The sequence below is a fragment of the Apteryx rowi genome, unplaced genomic scaffold, assembly GCF_003343035.1.
Source record: "Apteryx rowi isolate R43461 unplaced genomic scaffold, aptRow1 scaffold_5, whole genome shotgun sequence".
NCBI lineage: Eukaryota > Metazoa > Chordata > Aves > Apterygiformes > Apterygidae > Apteryx > Apteryx rowi.
Window position 1 is genome coordinate 6,511,255 of NW_020450760.1, and position 22,543 is coordinate 6,533,797.

The following is a 22,543-nucleotide window of genomic DNA, read 5'->3' on the forward strand; positions in this document are numbered from 1 at the left end:
CAGAGCTACAAACTCTGAAAGCATGTAAGAATGGCTTAACTGCTAAGAACTCACCTGTCCACTTTTTTTCCCCCCAATCTTTAATCAGAATCAGTCGCACTAGCATTTGAGAGTAATCAGGTTTATTTTGCTTCTGCAATTTTGTTTTGCTAATATTCAGTAACATAAAAGGAGATAAAGTTTAAAAATTGTAAACTAACAAATTACCACTTCTAAATGTGAAGCTACACAAACTATAGGGAAAGATACTTTTAATAAAGGAATACATTAAGACTGCTAAAACTCCCCATTGAAATTCAGATTCCAGCTTCTACCAGCCAGTTAGCACTATCAGTCATCAGTATCCCCAGTTCAGTACTACTTAAATAAAGTTTGCTAGATTAAGTCTTAAAGCTACTGTATCAAATTCTGCTCCCTGAACTCACTTCAGGACTCCCATTGGTTTCAATTCATTTCTTACAAAGCATGAAGACAAAGCATCAAATGCTGTTTAGCCTTGCTAACATTAGTATATGAACTGGAAGCAGCTCCTCATGTTATGCATTGGCAGATTTGCATTAACAATGATTCCCTGCAAATGAAAGTGTCCTTGAAAACATTTAATATGCTTATTTCTAATCTTTGCTATAAGGTTAAAAAAATAATCAGTTTCTTATCTTCTCAGAGCCAACAGGCACCTGCAGACACAATAGAGAAGAAATAATTGTAATTGCTGCTTTAACTGTGCCTCAGTTCACAGCCCTGGTCTCTCTCACCTAGAAACCTCCCGTTTATTCTCTCTTCCCTATGTCTCATAGCAAAAGAAACTGTTCGGACCATCTGCCAATCTTTTAGCAGAAATACAAATCTTCTATTATCATAGTATATAATTTATGATGTTCTTTTCCTATGCCAAGATCAAGCTGCAAAGAGCACTTGATCGCACAGGAGAAAACAGCATGCTGTGACCTCAGTGGCACGCTTACTTCTATAGCTATTTGCAACTTTGTCCCAAATTGCATTACTTTACCCGCAATACTCTTCTAAACAAGAAACAATGGARGCAGAAAACATAGTAATAACATAAGTAAGCATGAATAACAGGGCTTTTATTGGAAAAGCAATGCTGGTGACATTCAACCACAGCTGCTAATTTTAGAGATTAGATTTAAGAGGTCCTTCATGCATTCTTTCCTGAGAAAGATGTGTTATGCACACAAAAACCTATACAAATGTTCTGCGGAGACGCTGACTGTATTTTGAAAGAAAACTTTTAGCTGCCAGAAGGCAAACAAATGCCCCTACCCCTTCTTTGTCGGGGCTGCAGCACTATGTCTAGTCTACGCGCTAGTTATTACTGACGCGAGCAGCACCACAGCTGCGCATGTATTCGTGGCAGACACGGGCAGCACCTGCGGGCACCGGCCCTGCCAGCCCGGCCGCGGCAAGCGCGGAGGGAGCGGCAACCTCTCGAGGCAGCACCGCGCCGCGCCGCGCCGCGCACGGCCGCCTCCGCCGCCTCCTCCTCGGCCTCGCGGGCAGCCGCGACACGGCGGCTTCAGCGCCCCTTGAGCGGGGCCGCCCTCCCCTCACGCCCGGCCCCGGCCGCGGCGCATGCGCGCGCCACCTCGACCCCCCGCCCCTCGTGACGCACGCTCCGCCGACGCGGGCGCCCGGCAGAGACGTCTGCACCGTAATGGCCGCACCCGCGGGGGGTGCACGTGGTGGGCGCCGGCCCTAGCGGAGCGCAGAGGTGGCTGCCGGGGTGTCCTGCCCGGCCCGGCCGCTCTCCGCCCGGGGGCTGCAGCCCGCGGTAAGTTCGCCGGCGGGGCCGGCCGCTGCCCTGCCGCCTTCCGGGGGCAGCGGCCCGTCGGCGGGGAGCCCCTCGCCGCACGGCGCGACCCTGCGGGCTCCGGGGCGCCGTGGGCTTCCTGCGCGATGCCCGCGGGCTGGCCGCGCCGGGCCCTGCCCCAGCCCGCTGCCCGGGGCTGCGGCCCCCACCGCCTCCCCGAAGGTGTCCCGGGGAGCGGGCCCCGCTGTGCCGCCCGCCCATCAAACCGCGGCGCCGGCTCAGGCGCCTCCGACCGTCGCTGAGCTCTCGGCTGGGCAGTCCGTGAAGGGCTAGGCGCAGCAGCGGGGCTGCCCGCGGGCTTCAGACCTGCGCTCCGGCACTGCAGGGCCAAACCGTGCCCATGATAAACAGACTGGGTGCACCGCGGTCAGTGCAGAATTTATTTTTGCAATTCTAGTTTAGTTTCTGGTATTATTCTAGAAGCATAATTTCTTTAAAAAAAAAAAAAAAGTATGTGACAATATACTGGTTGGTTTTGAAACCAATAGCACTGAATGTAGCCAGTAATAACATGCATGGGCCGCATGCTACATCTGTTTTGAAAACTGCGGAGTGAAAACATAGGTGTTTGCCAACAATGCCAAAGTAGGAGCAAGTTGTAGGTTTGCTCCTCGGTAGTTACACTTAAGACCATTCATATTTATATTGTTTTGATCTGATGTCTTACACTTTTTCCTTTTTTTTTTTAGATAAAAATGAAGACAAAAAAGGAAAAGAAATTTAGATCTTCCTTTAAATTGAAACAAAAAGGCATTGAAGTACTAGGAAAATGGAAAACTGTGAAAATTGACCCCAATCTATTTGCTGATGAGCAGTTTGGAGACATAGTATGCTTGGAGGAGCTCACAGAGTATAAGTTAGTGAGTTCCTCCAAAGTGGGGAAAGTAAAAGGAAAGAAGAGAAAGGCTGATAATGTTTCTGAAGAAGGGAATGGGGAGGAAGAGCCTGTCATCTCTCCCAAAAAGAGAAAGAAACACAAAGATTTGAGAACTAGAACGGTTACAAGCGGTGATCCTAATGCAGCAGAAGTTGATGTGCCAGCTGATAAAGAGGACAAGTGTGAAGATGTAGTGAAAGGGGAAAACTGTGAGGACCATGGACATGTGGCTGAGAGTGTATCTGGCACAAAAAATGCTCTGAAGAAAAAGAAAAAAAGAGTTAAACAGAAGGCTGCTCAAACTCAGGAAACTCTTCCATCAGTAACTACTTCTAAAAAAGTTAAAAATTGGACAACAAAAGTTTTATCTGCCTCAGCTGATCACAAAGCTGATGTGTCTGCATGGAAAGACCTGTTTGTACCTGGACCAGTGTTGCAGGCCTTAAGTTACCTGGGGTTCAGTGCTCCAACTCCTRTTCAAGCATTAGCCTTGCCTTCTGCAATCCGGGATAATATGGATGTTCTTGGTGCTGCAGAAACAGGTGCAAATCCTTACTGGTAGAATTCGCAGTGAGCTTCCTGTTTTTCCTCTTAAAATGAAATCTATTGTTATGATTTTCATATGTAGGAGAAGAGCTTGTAGCTTCTGCATATTGTATCCACTATAAAGGTGGAATATTTTATGTTTCTTTTATATGATACAAAATTTTAATACTTTACAAAGTACAACATGCAAAGCTTAGAATTCTCAGTGAGTTTTTATGCTTTTGACAAAAGTCTCTCTTTGTTGTTTGGCAGGTTATCTCCTATTCTGAGAACTGTGAGGTAGTACAGTGTAAATAAAGGTAGAACTAATGAAACAAGTAGGGTCATATTCCAACAACCTAACTTTTATGGGTGTTCTATGCCCAGGCAGAGCAGAGAACTAAGTTCCTCCGAAGAAGATTCAGTACTCGCTTAGAGCTGTGCATGGGAAATACTGGGCATAGAGCATTAGGCATTGTAAATATGGCCTATGCCTTTATCATAGTGAAACAGGCCCACCTGATGCCTTTTTTTAGTTCTTTGTCTGTGTGTTTTCACTAATTGCAGTGGTTCTTACTGCTTGTGCTTGAAGTGAGCATTAGCTTGTTTCATTAACTTTAAAGGTATTATATCTAAATTCCACTTTGCGATCAGCTCATGCTTTTCTCTTTGAGTATTGCTAACTCTAATGACATTTGTGGCTTCTTTTTCACCTAAACAATAGAGTGAAAGGTGTGAGCATTACTCTTCCTCTGAGGAGTTGTTTTGCTGCTGATGCCTTTGAAGTTTTGTCTTCGATAATAGTGCAGCATGTTTGTCCCACAAAAAAACTAAAAATAGGAAGCAGAATTGTGAACCGCATTGATTTAAAGGCTTCTTTTGGCATTCGTTTAATCTGTTCCAGTTGCCTTATCTCACTGCTTGTCTTGTAAAGCCATTTACTGCTCTTGAGCATGAAGGTATAGAAACTAATTTTAATAAGATATGCAGTCATTTGCATTTTTATTTTAATTAGAAGCTAGGCTAATAAGATTAGAAAGCCCTGCAGGGAGTGTTTGTGGAAAATGGAACTGAAAACTTAAAGGATGTTTTTGTGCTGCAGAAAGGTGCCATTTTGGGAGCACTGGGGAGCAAATCCCTCTCTGTCTGCAGAATGGAAAGCGTAGTTAGTAGCAGGTTGTGCTGCTCCACCCTTCTCTCTTGCTCTTCTAATTTTGCATAATCCGTTACTTGGACTGTGTTTTGCTCTTTTAGTTTGTTCTTTTACGAGAGAAAGCACAGTTCTCTCCAGAGAGCCCAACAGATCATCAGTAGTCTTGCAGAAACTTGAGAGCAGATACAAACAATTGTCCATTAGGACCTGCTGCATTTGGGAGAGGCTATTAAGCTGAAACTCTCCAGTTCTCTTTTCCAGATCCTACAGCTTTCCTCACTGCTAGGCCTGAGGGAGGAAGGTGACTGATCAAAGAACTACCCTTCTTTCCTCTTTGGTTAGCAGCACGGGGGAAGATGACAAAATCTTGAGGTGGTGGTGGATCCCTGTGGGGATCAGGAGCAGGCAGTTCCATGGCCTGTTATATTGTAGTGGATCTAACCAGATCTGTTCAGTACCATGTAGCTACTCTGAACAACTAGTGAAGTTTTGGGCTAAAGTTCCAATTATATATCTCAATAAGATTCTAAACCAGTTTAAAAGAGATTAAATTAGCTTGAGCTGTAGGATCCACAGGTACCAAGATATATTTTTCTCCTGATTTGGTTGGTTCGGCTCTGGTATGCGATCTGTGTTTTTTGAAGATAACATGCCCTGTAAGGTGATTATTTGTTTATCTTGTGGGTGAATCTAGTGCCTGCAAAATAGCCCTGGTTATCGCTGGCATAATCTAGCTGTGTGGAACACTGATGTTTGCACTAGTTGGATTGCATTACTTTCTGTTCAAGACCAGCAGTGTTCTTCGTCTTAATAGTTTCTGGTAATGCAACATTACTATGAGTTCCCTTAATGGACTAGAATCTTGTTAGATAAGTGCTCTGCAAATGCAGATTATAAACTCTTCCGTTTCAAGTGTACAAGTCAGAAGAAATCTCCCAGGCGTGCAGGAGGATGGGGAAAGGGACACGAGACTTTGCAGCAGTATTGGTCAGGATGGTGGTACTGGGCTTAGTTGTTTATTAACCAATATTAAGGTTCTCCCSTAAAAAGACAAACTTCTGTGCTGCTGAATTTGGCAAACCACTGTGGGCAAATGCTGCTCAAGGAATTGAGATAAGACCTCCAGAGGATTGCTTCCCAGTAGTGACCTATTATAGGAATGGTGTATTAACATCTTGCGCTCCATAGCTGCTGGATGGTTCCTTTATCACCAGTGAGCTGATATTTATGAGAACCTTATCTGGGGTTGATGTGCTGTCAGGATTCACATAATGTTTTTGTTAGCGGCAGATAGGTCGGAGGGGGATATGTGCCAGGGGCATGACTCACAGTTAGGTACCTGTAACTCACAGGAATTTACAGTGAACCCCTGAAATTATAGTTAGGGGAGAAATGATTTTCTTTGACGCTCCCCTCCTCCCCCTTCCAAAGTGGATGTTCTGTTTTAAATCAAATTTATACATTTTCATTATAAAAAAGTGAACTGGTGATAGATCAGGAAATTAGAGGGTAAAGTATGTCAAAATTTAGCTTCTCAGAAAGTGGCAAACACAATACTATAAATTGAAAATGGAAGTGAATCCTTCAAATACTTTTCAGTTTGTCCTTGGCCTCCTTTGCTATTCCTTTATTTGGAGAACATTGATCAGAACTGTCAATTAGGGCATGGTATTCTCCTTACGGGCATATGGTTCTTTAAAAAGATCTTGGCTGCAACTACAGCTTTTTAAAACTACTTTCAGAACAAATTAATCTGCCTGACCTGCGGGGGATTGGAAAAATACCTGTTCCATAGGAAATATGCTGTTGGTGACCTCAAGGAGATATATCAAGGGAATAGCAGGCAAGATGCTATTGTTTACTTTCTGATCTTGTAAAGATCACATCTTTCTAAAACCTGGTTCTAAAACCAGGATGTGATTAGCTGCTGCTTTTCTCTTCAAATAAATTTAATGTCCTGTCAGTCTATATTATTTTTTGGTTTTTTGTTTCTTAGGAAGTGGCAAAACGCTTGCATTTGCAATTCCTATGATTCACTCTGTGCTGGAATGGCAAAAATCAAACAGCTTGATGAGCAGAAATGACAGTGATGCTAAAGAGTCCTATGAGGATGATGATGAAACAAGATGGGGAAATGAGGATGAAACAGAAGAACTAACCCATCAACAGGTTGAAGGCAGTGGAGATGAAAATGATGCACCTTTCACAACAGGCCATGTGAGGGTGATGAAAAATGCTGAATTTGATTCTATGGACAAGACACATACTCTTGGCTCCAATAGAAAGAGACCCCTTTTAGGACTGGTTCTTACTCCCACAAGAGAATTAGCTGTACAAGTAAAACACCACATTGATGCAGTTGCAAGATTTACAGGTATGTAGATCTGATTGCACTGGGTTTGATTCTGAACTCTGGTGTTGAGCCAGGATGTGTGCCACAGTTTCTTCTGCATAAAATTAGGGTAGTTTTTGAGGCAGTCGTGATTCTTAGTCACTAACATTTGAGAAATGCAGTAAGATTCTTGAATGAGATGCAAATGGAAGTGTACAATTAATATGAGATAGTTGTTTTAAAATGTTTCTTCCAACACATAGCTATTGACTGTTGTTTTAGAAACACTGGATCAGTACTAGATACCTAGCCACAGATAACTTTGTCCCAGTTTTGGATGATGCAGGTTATGTATATCAAGATAAGGAATGATGCCCTAAATTTTAAGGACAGAAGGCATTGCTGGATTGTCTGACTTATCTTCTATGAAAGTCAAGCTACAGCATTTCCACCGAGTAACAACTCTGATGAAAGCATTCTGTCCTGCTGCATTCTTTTCCAAACTGGAGGTCAGTGCAGCTGTTAGAATAGGTGAGAATATGAAACTGTATGGGATAGGGAGGCCTGGGAAATAACTTTCCCCTTCTCCAACGGTAGCAATTGTATGTTTATTGAAGAGATTTTGCAGTGCAATGAACACTTAAACACATCTTCCTTTGGTGTCCATACATCCCGCTGTGCTCATCAGTCTGTAGCTGATTACATGGCCAATTTTAGCTGCTAGCCTACAATAATCAGTTTATGGCAGTACAGCTCTGATATGAGGAATGCTGTTTGTATGTAAAAATGTGCTACCCAAGTGAAGTCTAGTTGCTGCAACAGGAGAGAAAATATATTTTGATGTGGGCTTTGTTTGTCTCAAACCATCTTTGAACAAATCCCACCTGAAAGCATGGGTTACACAGCAAACAGTGGTAAAGAAAAGTCTGAACTAGCTCCAGTCCTGGAGGAATCATGCACAGTAGCCTGGAGTTCCTCAAGGGCCAGTATATCCTTTGAAGAAGTAGGGTGAAAGAAGCCATGGCGATATCTGTGCTTCCAGAACTAGATGACTCCTAGTATCTGAGCAAATTGCTTAAAGTTAACTTATGTTCTCTGCACTACTCTGCAGTCCAGAGAACCTTTAATTAGGCAGTAATGTTCTTGTTAAGATTATTCCATAGCAAGTGAGCAGTTACCAGCAAGATGGGTGTTTCTRAGTTTTATTCTTACAGGGAATTGCTGGGTTATTTGCAGCAGGGGTGTGCTTGTTCATCCAAATTTGTTTGACAAAACATGATGGAAATAGTGAATTACTTTCTAATTAGGACACACAGATTCTGAAGTACAGGTAAACAAAGCTAACAGCTATGGAACACATACATGATGATTCTTGCTTTTGGAAGACCAGTGCACTGAAAGAAAGACTATTTTATTTTTGACATCTTCCTATTACCAGAATTTCTCTGTGAAGCTGCAGGCATTGCTGTATGTTCAGCGTTACACAAAAAACCAGAAGTTTCCTGGCCAAAGAGTTTAATGATAGTTGCAATACAGATTTAAAATTACTTCCGTGAGTGGATTTAGGTAAAGATTTTCACTGATAAATTAGTGAGACAAATTGTTTATGTCTTCTAGGCATTAAGACTGCCATTCTAGTTGGAGGCATGGCTGCACAGAAGCAAGAACGTGTACTGAATCGAAAGCCAGAAATTGTCATTGCAACCCCAGGCCGTCTGTGGGAACTAATTAAAGAGAGACACCCCCATCTCTCAAATCTTCGGCAGCTCAGGTAAAGGTGCCTTTTAGACTAACCACTTGGAAAGAGTTGTGAGGTACCACTGAGCACTGATTATGCTTATTTATTGATAAAATAATTTTGACTAGGTAAGATCCCTTATTTCTTTGCTAGAATACTTTATAGAAATTCACAGTGGTTGTGTTGAGAGAGAGAAATGTCAATTAAAGCTATTAACGAAAACCTCATTGTTGCTTTAAAAAACTGATTTTTTCGAAGAGAAATGTAGAAGGCTACTGTAATTACCCAGGCATACCTGGTGTTCCTTTGGGTTTAACATGCAGAACTTCCCTGTGTGTTTAGCAGGGAACACTCTTTTGAAGAGTATCAGATTTGTATTTAACTGCATCACACTGCTTGTACTGTATGTCTTCTGTTCGACAGGTGCCTTGTGATCGATGAAGCAGACCGAATGGTTGAAAGAGGTCATTTCTTAGAGCTCTCTCAATTGCTGGAAATGTTAAATGATTCACAATATAACCCTCAACGTCAGACTTTTGTTTTTTCTGCCACGCTGACTTTGGTCCATCAGGTTCCCACAAGAATTGTGCAGAAGAAGAATGCTAAAAAGATTGACAAGAAGACCAAACTAGAAATGTTAATGGAAAAAGTAGGAATAAAGGGCAAACCCAAAGTGATAGACTTAACAAGGAAAGAGGCCACTGTTGAGACTCTAACAGAAACCAGAATCCACTGTGATACAAATGAGAAAGACTATTATCTCTATTACTTCCTCCTCCAGTATCCAGGAAGAACCATGGTCTTTGCAAACAGCATAGACTGTATAAAACGCCTCAGTTCTCTCCTCACCATCTTAAATTGTGATCCTCTTCCTTTGCATGCCAACATGCACCAGAAGCAAAGGCTAAAAAACCTGGAAAGGTTTGCCGAGCGAGAGATGTAAGTTGACTTTCTGCTTCCTAGTACAAAAGAAAACATATAAAAGGATGGCGGGGGGAAATAGCTAAGTTAGAGGAGGAGCAGGTTTGGGGAGTTGACTGGGGATATCTGTCCATGATTCATGAGCCCAGGTTATTACTCATTAAGGATGAGGTTCCACAGGATCGTTGAGGCAATAGAGTGAGTTCAGTGGAAGACCACAAAGATGGTTGAGGAGCACTTGCTCTGTGAGAAGAGCCTGAGGCAACTGGGCTTGTATAACTGGAAAAGAGAAAGCTTTAGGGGGACCTAATAGCAGCCCTCCAGTTATGTTAAGAAAAGGTTATCAAGAAGATGAAGCCAGGGTTTTCACAGTGGTGCATGAGGAGGATGAGAGACAGTGGGTGTTGAAACGAGAGGTTCAGACTGAATGTAAGAAGGTGCTTTGTCCCTATGAGGACAGCCAAGCACTGGAGCAGGCTGCCTGTCCTTGGAGGTTTTCAAGACTCAGCTGGATAAAGCCTTGAGCAACCTGGTCCAATCTCATAGCTGACCCTGCTTTGAGCAGCGGGTTGGACTAGAGACCTCCTGAGGTCCCTTCTAACCTGAATTGTCCTATGATATCCTATGACAGCTCATTACTGCTGAAGGAAGTGTCCCCTGCTCTGCTGTCAGCCATATGCTTTTACAACCATCCTGTACTTCTCCTGTGTCCTGGCCCTGCAGGTCCTTTGATCTTTCTGTAGGTTGATTCATCTCACTAAACCATCAGAAGAGTAATTGCTTTTTGCTGGGTTAGGTTTTTGCAGTTTTAGTTAGATGAATTAGCTTCCTGAGGATCAAGGTGTTCTAGAGCAATGCAAGAGAAGGGGCAGTTGTGCGTTTCAGCAGCAGTGGACAGTCAGGTTTGCCCCAGCAGGGGCCTGTCCTGTCATTTGAAGAACTCTTGTTTCCTGCTGATGTTGGAATGGCCTTTGGGGTGCAAATTGGTGGTCTCGTTAGTTCTGTAACCAGAAGCCTTAGAGCATAGTACTGCTATGTGGGTACTGCATGCTGTCCTGTTGCATTAGAATTTGTTTGTACCTTAGTAATAGATTCAGGCAGGGAAAAGAGAGATTGAATTACTATGATTGATCTGCAGTAACTGTTAGCAAAAGGTAGTATTGATAGCCTTGGCCTAGGCCAGGCAGGGCATTTTCATATAAACAGATTTTTTTCAAGGCACGAAGAAATCTGAGACTGTCTATCACAGCCTCCTGCAGAATGCAGGTCATGGAATTTTTTCCATTTATTTCTGCTTTGAACCTTTTAGCCACAGGGTATGCAGTCAGATGCCATAAAATCTTAAGAAATGCCTGCTACATACAAGTAACTCTTCTTAGTTGCTAGCAGATTTTTTAAAACAAATTGTTCCATAGCTTACAGAGACTCTTTGTCTCAGTAATAGACTGTTCATATGAAGGAATGACTTTTTTGAGAACTCATTCATTTGTAGGGGGTGAGGGAAGCCCTAATTGTCAGAGCAGAATCCCCCCTTATATTTCTAACTTTCAACTAATAGAACTTTTTAAAGTGCAACTTGGTAGAAGACATTTCAGCCCAAACAAATTGTTAATTAAATCCATAATGTAAATGATACTGCAATTTTCTCGATTGATAAAACACATAATAGCCTTTCTGTCCTGCTGAAAGATCAACTGCATCATCAKTTGTATGGTCATGTCAAATTAATGAGATTTTAAACCTGGCCTGGGCAAAGCACTGAAAAATGCACTTGAGGGGAGCATACCTGCCGTCTGAGAGGTGGGATTAGGTCATCTAATAGTGCTTTACACTAATTCCTGTGAGTTGGGAGAGAATGAAAGCATAGGAAAACAGAATTCTGCAAGGTAGTGAATTTCGTTATTGGAAGCAGAATAGATCTGCAGAAGTTATAATTTGTTATTATTTCTTTTACTTTAAGAGTTGCTGTATTAAGATTGCCTCTGATGTAACACTGGGTATTGTTTTCTGTAGTAGCAAGCAAATAGCACGCTTCTAGCAGGTGATGTAGTACAAGTCTGTTCCTTGAATTGTTGCAGTAGAATTCTAGGTCACTTTATCTTATGTTTTTTGGCAGATGGTTTACTCTTCTATTTTGTTTATTAAATGTTATCCCTTTCTCAGCTGTGTCCTCCTGACAACGGATGTTGCAGCTCGTGGTCTTGATATTCCTAACGTGCAGCATGTCATCCATTACCAGGTTAAGTACTTCTGATGTTTTTGCTTTTACCATTTTGGCTTTGAAGTGTGCTCTTGCTGATCCAAACCCTGTATACTCTAAAGCTGTGATTCTCGGTCCTATATAAATCTCATATAGAGATTTAATCATCATTTATTTAACTGTCCTATAGTGCTTTGTATCTAAGGATCTCACTGCTACAGTGACTGTTAGTGGTGGTAACGCATAATAAACCTGTGTTTATATGAGAAATGACCTAATAGATACAGTTCTTCTTTCTGCTTTTGGCATCTCTGACTTTACTTCGATATCCCAAGGTGTCAAATGACTCTACCCTATAACTCTTATCTGAGCACACACAAATTTTTTTTCTGCTTTGCAAATGAAATGCAGAAGGTCAGAAGTTAGGAGAGACTCATCAGAGATTATGCGCAGAAGAAAAGACCAGGGAAAAAAGTGTCTCCAGACAACATCCTTCACTCTTACCTTCAGCTGTGTTATGCACGGTATACTATGTGTATATATAAAAGGCAATTTATCAAAAGGCCTGATACCATCGGGTGACCTCTTGGCCAAAGTGTGACAGGCTGCTGCTAACTTTTCATACTCAGCTTCATGACATGTCTGAATATTTGCAGGTTCCTCGTACATCTGAGTTGTATGTGCACAGAAGTGGCAGAACAGCCCGTGCTGCCCATGAAGGCCTTAGCTTATTATTGATCGGTCCTGATGACTTGATCAATTTTAGGAAAATCTATAAAACCCTGGAGAAGAGTGAAGAGCTGCCATTTTTCCCAGTTGAAACCAAGTACATGACTTCTGTAAAGGTAAAGAAAAAACAGTCTGAGTAGTAGCTGATTTACTCAAATTAGTGCCTTTCCCATCATGTTCTTTCCAGGTTTCAGGTGAAAATTACTCTTCATTTCTGAATTTGAAATTCAAATTAAGCACACTATACTTTTTTTTAATGATATTTGTGATTTCTTCCCAATAAATGGGTTCAAACGTAAGCATCAATTAGATTTGTCTTCAGTGTTGTCACATAGAACTTCATGTGGCTGGATTCCCAAATACAGTACAGGGAAGTGAATGTCTTTTTTCTACAGTGACTGTTAGCAGTCATTAAAGTTCCTGTACCAGTGATGCCACAGCAGTGCGGTCAGAACCAGACATTCCCTTTTTCTAGGATATTGGCTGCATTAGGAAGAGTTTACCTGGTCATACAGTGACTCACAAGATAGCATAATAGACAATGGTTAGGATTTCCAAAACAGTACACAGCTTTCCTGCTTCTTGCGTAAGAGGGCATTTCATGACTCAACAGCACTGTCTAATAGTTTTGGTGACATCAGCCGTGCACAAATGGGCATATTTAGGTGTTGCATTAGATGGGAATCTGGCTGGGGATGGAATATCTAAATATTGCACAACCATTGAGAACAGGAGAAAATGCAAGCAGTCAAAGAATGCAACAGGTATCTCCCTGTGGTATCCTGCTTCATACTTAAATCCAGTTGGCCTGGATTAAGCACAGGGTCCAGCCCAGTAGCAACAGTGGTATCATTACCTTGGGAGTAATGGCAGCAAGTTTCAAAGCCCAGACTTACTGCAGATGGACCTCTGGTCTGCAGGAACTTAATTCTTCAGAGTGTCTTGAAGCTAGTGGCTGTCCGCCATTGCAGAAACTGATAAGTTAAAGTTCTAGCTGAACTGTGGAATTACATAGCTTTGAAATTAATGGTATCTGGATCTTTCAGGAGATGCAGCCTTCTAAAACAGGAAGGTAAACAAGCATTTCCACAGAGTCATTTTTCTTCTCAGTAATGTCATATTTTTTTTTTCTTTTTCCCTCCCAACCTCCTTCACCTTCTTACCCCTCTTCCCAAATGTGTCTGGTTACTAAAAGAAATCTCCTGTTCTTTTGAGACTGTTTCTTCAGAGGTCCCTTCTGTGTTTCTTGATGAATAGTTCTTGGCTCTTATCACACACTATCAATTTGTGGGTGAATAAGCATTGTTTCCATGCTTAAATTTCCCTGCCACTGTCTCAATATCTTCTCTCTTATCCATAATAGTGGTCCTTTCCCCAGAYCAGATATCTTTGCAATTGTAATTACAGGACTCCAGCCTTCTAGGCCCTCCAAATGGGTCAGGTCTCATTTACTCTTTGACCTGGGCTTAATCAAAAGCCATTGTAGTTGAGACTACTAGTGCTGTTGATTCTTAATGTCTGTTCTGTTGGCATGCTCCTTTTCTGGTTCTGCATGCCTCTGTTCAAGTTCAAAAAATATGCTGAAGAATTTCAAACTTGAGAGGAATAGAATTGGTGAGACATGATAGAGGAGAGACCAAAAGTGGACACGAGTTTTACGAAGATGAAAAAGCTGTTTAAAAGCTCTTATAATGATCTGAGAATTGACTGACAGCATGTTACTAGCCAACTCCAAGTTTAATTTCTTCTGTTTCTGCTGTTTTAATTATCCTGGCTGTTCTGTGTGTTACTGTGTAGCACCTGACTATTCAGTAGGGGTGATGAGGGTGTCTTGCACCCTGTGCAATCATTGGCAAGTTCCAAACAGTGGAACTTACTGCTGGGTTGGTTATTATTTACTGTCAGCGCAGATTTTCTTTCCGTAGTGAACTAGTGATTTAAGACAGCTTGGCCCGGCTGGAAGCCTGCAGGTCAAATTTGGCTTGCTGGACATCTCCATTCAACCTGTAAGCAGCTGGGAAGACAGACAGGACATACTGACCTGTGGCTGAACATGGTCAGGTGTGTTTCTGAAAACATGAGTAGCTCCTTCTGTATGGCCTAGAGGAACTTAATTCTTCAGAGTGTCGTGAAGCTAGTGACTGTCCCCCATTGTAGAAGCTGGTAAGTTAAAGACCTAGCTGTACTGTGGAGTTACGTACCTTGGAAATGAAGGGTATCTGAATTGTGATTTGCACCTGATGCCTCTGAAGTATTGATTCCTTTAGCACGTTTAGTCATTGAGTTAATTTAAAAGTCAAATGCTAGCATGGATCTGAAGCAGGAAAACATTTTAGCAAACAATGACCCCCACCACTGCGCCAGCAGACCTCTACATAGTGCAGATATCAATCAAGAGTGTCTCCACAAGACTGGCACCTCAGCTGCATTGTAATATGTGCTCTCAAACTCTGATCCTGAAGAATAGCCCCACATTTGAATCTGCCCAGGATAACTAAAACATGCTTTTGTCGCAGGAGCGGATGAATCTGGCACGGCAGATTGAGAAGGCCGAATTTTTCAACAGTCGGGCAAAGCAGCATAACTCTTGGCTCCAGCAAGCTGCCGAGGCTCTTGAAATTGATCTTGATGATGACGTCTTTATGGGCAAGTAGAAATGCTTGTTTATGGGTATGCTTAGCTGGTCCTGTAGCACAGGTGTCTGAAAGGAGCCTCACCATACCAGAGGAACTCTAAAACCTGCAGGGTAGAAGAGGAAAGAGAGGAGTGTTGTTACTTAGTAGTAGGTGGCATTGCTTGTGTTCTCAGGATGATTGTGTAGTAGATAGTCCAGCAGCTGAGGGAGTGAGGTGTAACAATTCTGGCAAGTCACAGACAAGTCCACATGGCATAGGATAAGAACTGCTTAACTTCTGGCAACCAGTTGAGGGTAAATTAACAGCTTGGTACATCATGTTTGAGTCTTGTCCCTTCTGTGTCAAAGAAAAATGTTTCTTCTCTTCTGCCTATCCCTTCTGCCCTCCTCTAGTCAGGCAGCAGGACAGGAGCCTGGCAGCTTTCTGTGGGAACACCCAGGAAACACTAGCACACAACAAAAATCCTGGGAGCCTTATGTGGGTTGAGTTGTGTAGGCTAAATGCCCAGTACTTACCTTTAGCACACTACCTGAAACCTCAGCTATTTGAAGTATAATAATTTCTTATATCTTAAGATTAAATGTTCTACAGGCTGTGCAGTAGTCTGCATGAGTGTATAGGACCATTGCTGCTATGCAGCTGTACGTGCCTATTAGTTGAATGCCRTGAAGGTATACACCGCTTCTTAGACGGACTGTAAAATGCCACGTTGTGTCCTAATACTAGGAATCAAAGGGATGATTTCCTTCCAGTCTTTTGAAGGCATCCTGAATGGGCTGCTCTCCAGGTCACTTCAGCTAAAGCTGCCACTATCCTTTTTAGCTGCCAAATATGCAGGTACCTTCATTTTGAAGCATGTTTTTGGTTTTTTTCTTTCCTTGCTCATGGCTGGGTTAGCTTGTTCCAGACCCCTCTCCAAGCAAGCACTAGTCAATGCTCTATCCAAACTGTTCAGGAATGCTCTCAGATAACTAGCACTTTGCTGTCTGTTTTTACATACTTTGAAGATTCTGTGATTTGAGATGGGTTTCAAAACTGCACCTCTAGTCCAAGTATGTCATGGCTTTTGATTTAAGCACTTTGTAATTGCCACCTAGRATCTTGCCAGCTTCATGCTTTAAGATTTATTCAGTCTCTGATTCTTCCATAGCTTGCTCTAGACAAATTAAAATCTCAGTCACGCTCCCCACAAATAAAATTCATCTTATACTTCTGCAAAGGATTTAATAATGTCCCTTCAATGTACAGGACAGCAAACCTTGATTCCATCCCTTCTTTCCAGTTCAGGCCTCTGATCATATTAACTAAGGTCTTTTCTACACTCATCCTCCTCCTCTGATATTAAACATGAGCACCTCATTGTTTTTCATGTGTCCTTAATAAGGAGGAAAGGGCTACTGTTCCAGTTCTACAGATGCTAAAATGATGCATGTGCAAGGTAATGACCGCATGGAAGAGACTTCTGCCCAAGCCAGAAGCCCTAAACTAATACCTTGGCTGCTGGGGTCCCATTTCCTTTTGTTCCTAAGTCTTTTCTCTTCTGGGTCGAGAGTCAATGGAATGAGTTACCAGAAAAACGATAGCTAGGGCATAGTTATTCCATAGTCAGGATTCTTCTTGACCTTGACCTTGTTTTACTGTGGACACCCTAAGTGACTGGGAAGTCTCATAGATGACAGAGAGAGAGGAGAGATATATGAGAGATTAGCATCTGCCCCTGAAACTATGAAAGCCTGGTGAAAAAGGCCAATGCAAGTTCTTATTTTGTGGTAACATTCTGTATCTTTGGTTTGTGTCCCAAGGAGGAAAAGCTACTGAGCAAGAAGAAAGCCAGAAACAAAAAATGCTGAAGGGAATGAAAAAGCAACTAAAGCATATGCTGTCCCAGCCACTGTTTAAAGTCCTTATGAAAACCAAGTACCCAACACAGTCTGGAAAACTACTCCTGCCTCAGCCATCAGTGAGCAATTCGGAATCTGCTCTGCATACCATATCAAAACAACAAGCCAAGAAGAAGAAATCAATAAAATTAAATTAGATAACTGATCRAGATCATCCAGTGCGATGGAAGCTGGGAAAGTCTGTATCAAGGCTATCAGTGCTTATGCAAGAACGTTAGAAGCTAGGCCAGAAAGCATGTAGTATCGGAGGATGGTGCCTGGGTCTTGGTTGTGCAGGCATACAGCTGAATGTAAATGGCACTGTTACCATGCAGTTTGTAACTATTGATTCTTGTCTTGGATCTTGGGGGGTTTTTATCTTCTCACAGAGATTTTTTTTTTTTTCTTATACTCTAGTAATAGAGGTTGATTAGTTTTGGAATAATTCTTTTTATCGGTTCTTTTTATAAGATGGGTAAAAGTTAATGGGCAAAATTCATCCTGGGTATACTCTAGTGGTATAACTTGATTTGAATGTTTTTAAAAGAGAGGGGGAGGTAGGCTGTGTACAGGGGAGAGTACAATCTGAGCTGATGTTTAGTGGGAGGTTTGGCCTTTATAGCAGTCAGTTCAGTGAGAAAGGCAAATACAAAGATTGTTACCAGCAAGCCTACAATTCTAGGTAAGGTAATCTATCCCAATCATCCTTCTCCTCTGGAAAAGCTTTCCCATTATGATATTATTTCTCTGTTCTGTTCTCCACTGGGTCTAATTCCATTAGTCCTTTGTTGATATGTTTTTGAACGTGCAAAAAAATTCAGGCTGGCCAGAGACCAGGACTGACCTTGGGAGATTTCCAGTCTAGACACAGACTTCTGAGGAATGGATGTTGCTACTCAGTTCTTCTGTTAATTAATATTTGGAGTGAAGTCTGTATTTGAAAACATGTTAGAACCACAACCCTTGTTTTAACAGAAAAGATGGTGTTACTATGAAATGTCACTTTTGAAGTTTGCTTCCTGATGATTATGCTTTTTAGTCATTTTAACCTGACCAGTGCAAATAATTGTTAAAATACTTTAAAGTTGATCAGAAAAATGTATTTTGAATTTTGGTTAAATTATATCTGCTATAAAACACAAAGCCTGTGTCTGCTCTCAATTGTTTGAGATTTCTAGGTTTCCTCTTTGTGAACAGCTCATGTGCGTTGCACTTAGCGGACAAGAAGGAGGAGCTTAGGGGAAAAGCACCCAAAAGGTAAAAGACGCAGCAGTGGGGTCTGTGATGGTGGGACCGTAGGGAACCTTCACCTGCCAGCTCTAGATTGGGTGAAGTTTTTGTGTCTCAAGTATAGAACCAGTGTCACTGCCCTGCCAAGAGGCAGCAATTTACCCAGCTAGGCAAAAAGAAATTTGACTGTGGAGTTGTCCTTTCCAAATATTTGCTTGTTGTGGGAGAATATCAGCTTTTTGCTCTTCCATCCTTATAACTAATTGAAGCCCCCCTCACCCCACCCCCCACTCTCATATCCCCGGAGGGCTTTTCTCATGCTTGCTTCTTTGCATTACTGAGGAAGAGCTCTGACAATTTAATCACAAGCATACAGAGCTTATCAGTTTTAGATGATTCTTTCCTTGCAATACGCTTCTCGTTTCATGCCCTTTAGGGTAAAAGTTTGAGAGGGGGAGGGGGCAGAGAGAAGTTGTAAGATCCTATTTCCTTAGCCACGTGAGAACAAGACACATCTTTGGAGTTACTGTAACATCTTAGAAAATAAAAACATAAATTTAAAGAAAGATCATTGTAAAGAAAGCTGAAAGAAGGAACTGAGCAAAAGCAAGCCTGCCCCAACTCATTCCTTTTATCTGTAGCATTTTAATCACATTTGCACATTATGGAAAGAAAACTTAGTGTTTCTGCATCCATCAAGTGATTGAAGACTGTTTGGGCCTTTTCTGTATCTTCTGATATATTTATGTTTGAGACGTATTAGACAAAGTCAAGGCTGGATCCTGGCACTAGAGCTCTGCATTCCCTCCCTTGTCTGAAGATCTGCCTGAGGTAGGACAGTTTTGGCAATTTATAATTCTGCGTAGGGGAGAAGCATCGCTGACTGTGATCACAGCCAGGAACTGAACTGGAGGATGGTGAGGGTATTGTTACTGTATCACTGCTGTGCAATTTTTCAGCTGATCCTGTTTCCCCATGTTTAACAATCCAGTTCTCTCATGCCATCCCTTCATCTGGCATGCAGCCCACTGTCTTGCGAAGTTTTCCCCAAGACAGAGCATGACACTTCACTTTCTCCATGCTTGTTTGTGGCATGCTCTGCTGCTGGTTTTCTCCTGTACTTTCTGGTGTGTTCAGCCTGAGTTGTCAGTACTTAATCTACTGATGCTGCACCCCCACAAGAGTTCAAGCAGAGCCTGGACCCTATAAATATATCAGCATCTTAAAAAGGATACTGGACTAGCACTCTGAAAGCTCTCTCTCTTGCAGCTGCCTGCTTTCCTGTGTCATTCTGTTACCAGGATACCCTCTGAGTCTCCTACCTAGAGGAAAAATTGGATATTTGCTTTAGCTAATTTAAACTAATAACTGGAAAATATTGCCAGTTAACAGCCTTCTTCCATGCTGTTGGAAATGTGAACTAGGTTACTGCAGGAGGAGGGGAGGAAAGAGGAGAATGTTTTCTCCAGCTCTGATTATTTGCATCTGTATTACTGGTGCAAGTTAACATGAACAGTTTTACTTGAAGTGCATATAGGTAGTTTAGTTTTAGTATTTATTGAAATATATTATAATGAATGGTTCTGTAGTGCTCTACTGGCACTGCAGTTATGCTAAGGCCTTAAACAAGCAATCTTCTGTTTTATGGCTGCTTATGTCTGCTAAAATATCTATTAATTAATGGACTAATTAAGTCTATTTAGGGTGTAAGAACAACCTCCAAGTAGTTAAAAATGGCATGAGTTCAGCAGAGTGTTGGCAATGGCCAGGCTCTGATGCAGAACAAGCGGCACTATATAACAGAAAACTGGAATCCTGATAGCTTCTGAGTCCTCATTTTTATTATTTTGTCAAGTACAYGGGGCCAGTTGGCTTCATTCTGGCCATAGAGTTTATGATAAGTCATATGCTATTAAAAGAAGGAAGAATCCCTGTAGCTTAAGACATCTGCTGAGGAGCTAGTTTGGATGGGATTCATATACTGGATGCTAATTTTCCTGACGTTCCTAGCCTTTTTTCTGCCTCTTCTCCTGTATGCAAATAAACCAGCAAGTTAGCAAAGCAGGACCTGGAGCGCTGCCTTGCCATCTGCCAGCTGCCCAGGCACACATCTTGCCATGTGGCACATGGGAGGTAACTTGCACCTTACTGAGGTCAGATACCGCATGTTTATCATGGGGAAAGAGTGTCTGTATAAGAAATGGCAATTAAGCAGCTGATGCAAAGCAAGTTCCTGCCTTTGTTCGACTCTCCTTAGTAATTCTGCTTGTGTATTCAGATCTGTAGGAGGAGAGAAGGAAGGAGAGCACACTTCTGATGATTCCACCTCATGCTGTCTAACCCCACGAGGAAAGTCTGGTAAGAAACACTGCTTTCTTGGGTGTTAAAATACTCACTACTTTACACTATGCTAGCAGGGTCCCTTTTGGGTGTCTGAATAATTCCAATTTGTTTGATAAATGGTTTGGTGAAGGAATGAGATCAAAAAAACATGAGCTGAGTGGCTGGTAACAGACTGATAATCTAGCAAGCAAGAATATGTAAGAACTGTGCAGTCGTCTTTGCTGGAAAGTGGGACATTGTCAGAGGTCATAGGCTTGGGGGAGAGGAAAGGAAGGAACAGACAACAAAGTGCTGCTTTAGGAAGTGGTACTGACTTTGTAGCTTTCTGTAGTTTCCTTCCCTCCTCCTCTTTCTGTTACAAAGGCAGATGTTGTCTGATACCGTTTTTCTGGCCCATGTGAGGTTTCCTATTCCAGCTCCCCTTTGTGAAAGGTACTTACAGGCTTCAGTGTTTTCTCAAGTCAGTCAAAAGCTCCTCATGGGGCTGGCCTCATAGAATGGATAAGAAATTGGAAAATATTAAAACCTGTGACACTGAAGTTCATTGGCCTCAGCAAACATGTGAACAGAGCTGATGCGCTTGCTTGTCTTGGAGTTCAGCAGCTCTTGCTGTTAAGCTGCATGAAATTGTAGCTTGTTTCCAGAGCAACCAACTCAAGATGGTACAAATTGCCTAATTTCTATAGGTGAGGGCTGCAGCAACACAACACAGACCCAAATCCTGGGTTCAAAAAGGAGAAAGCATATTGTGAAATACACAGACTTTTGTACCACTTATACCAAATAGATGTGTAATGTTCTTTGTTATTATTGATATAATTGTATTTATATAATCTGTGGTGTAGATTCTCCCATAAGAGTAGAGTTTATTTTCCTTCCCTTATGGGAATAGCTACACCAGTATAAACAATTTTAATACTGACAGGAATGCAACCCTGTTAGGTTTCTGCACCGGTACTGATGGTAACTATGCTACAAGGTGCAAGGCTAGACAAAGCATAAGGAGACTGCTGCTGTCAATCCATTTTCCAACCGTTTCAGACTATTTCCTACAATGTTGTTTCTAAGCCAGATCAAGTGAGGCTGTTTCTATCCTCTCAGTTCTCAGCTGGCCTCACAATGTGAGGTTTTCTTGACAAGTTTAAAAATTTGTGAGAATTAAATTTGCTGAAATATTTCTGAGCAATTTTTATTTTTGGTTCCTTGGGTTCTTACAATCAAAGTTCTAGTTGGAAAAAATGTTAATCCTTGCATATATATATACATGTATAAACATGATTGGAAAGTGTGTCCCTTTCTTAATAATAGTTTTTCCTCAAAAGTCCATTTTCTAGTAGCTCATTCATTTCTATATGTATGCACACACGCACGCACACACATTGTAACCTAGCTTTTAGGTAGTACCACCACGTATATAAGGACCAAGTACTGTCATTAGCTAAGAAATAGTTATTAATTGTATAAGCGTTTAAAATATATGCATTTTAACTGTGCTAAGAGTAAAGTGTTACTGTTAGATAAGTGCTAGATGCATGCATACATATATTAGGTAAGTATTACATACATAAAATTTTATTTCTTGGAGAGTATATAAGAAGTTTAAGAAGAATTTTAGAAGAATTTGTAAATGCCTCAACTTTTCTTAAAGGAATAATATGTAGAGGAAGGGGTCATTAGATTTGTTTTATAAATGGAAAAACAGGTTCTACTCACTAGGGTCTCAGGAGAGCGGGCAGGAGATTTCAGGTGTCCAGAGGTCCAGCCCTGTGCCACTATGCTCCACTCTTTTTTCTTACCTTTTCTTGGTACATTTCAAAAGTACAGGTATTGCCCAGGGACCAGATCTGTCAAAACGGGTAATGAAATACTGTTCCCACTGCTGCATATCTGCTACAGAGGCCTGTGAGTGGCAAAGAGCAGCAAGTAAATGCACAGGGAGCTGTTTGTCTCTTTCATTCAAGAAGTGGAGTATTTATTTACCAAATAAGAAGTAAATTCTTGTTGAAAAATGTTGTCATGATGTTTTTCAAAGGAAACAAGAAAATCTCAATCCTCAATCTCAGCTAGATCTCTGCTAAAGTAGGACACCTTCCTTTAAGCCTTGAAAAACAGGACATTTGATACTTATCTTTCTTTCTTCTCCCTATT

General features: G+C 41.7%; 1 protein-coding gene across 1 annotated transcript; it reads left to right on the plus strand.

Moving 5' to 3' along the window:
* Positions 1–2,526: 2,526 nt before the first annotated feature.
* DDX24 (DEAD-box helicase 24) lies at positions 2,527–17,965 on the plus strand. The gene is made up of 8 exons (XM_026079663.1): positions 2,527–3,250; positions 6,383–6,760; positions 8,336–8,489; positions 8,880–9,395; positions 11,541–11,616; positions 12,234–12,422; positions 14,823–14,952; positions 16,745–17,965. Exons 1-8 carry the CDS (start codon positions 2,527–2,529, stop codon positions 16,978–16,980), a joined length of 2,403 nt encoding a protein of 800 aa, XP_025935448.1. The 3' UTR covers positions 16,981–17,965.
* Positions 17,966–22,543: the final 4,578 nt, after the last annotated feature.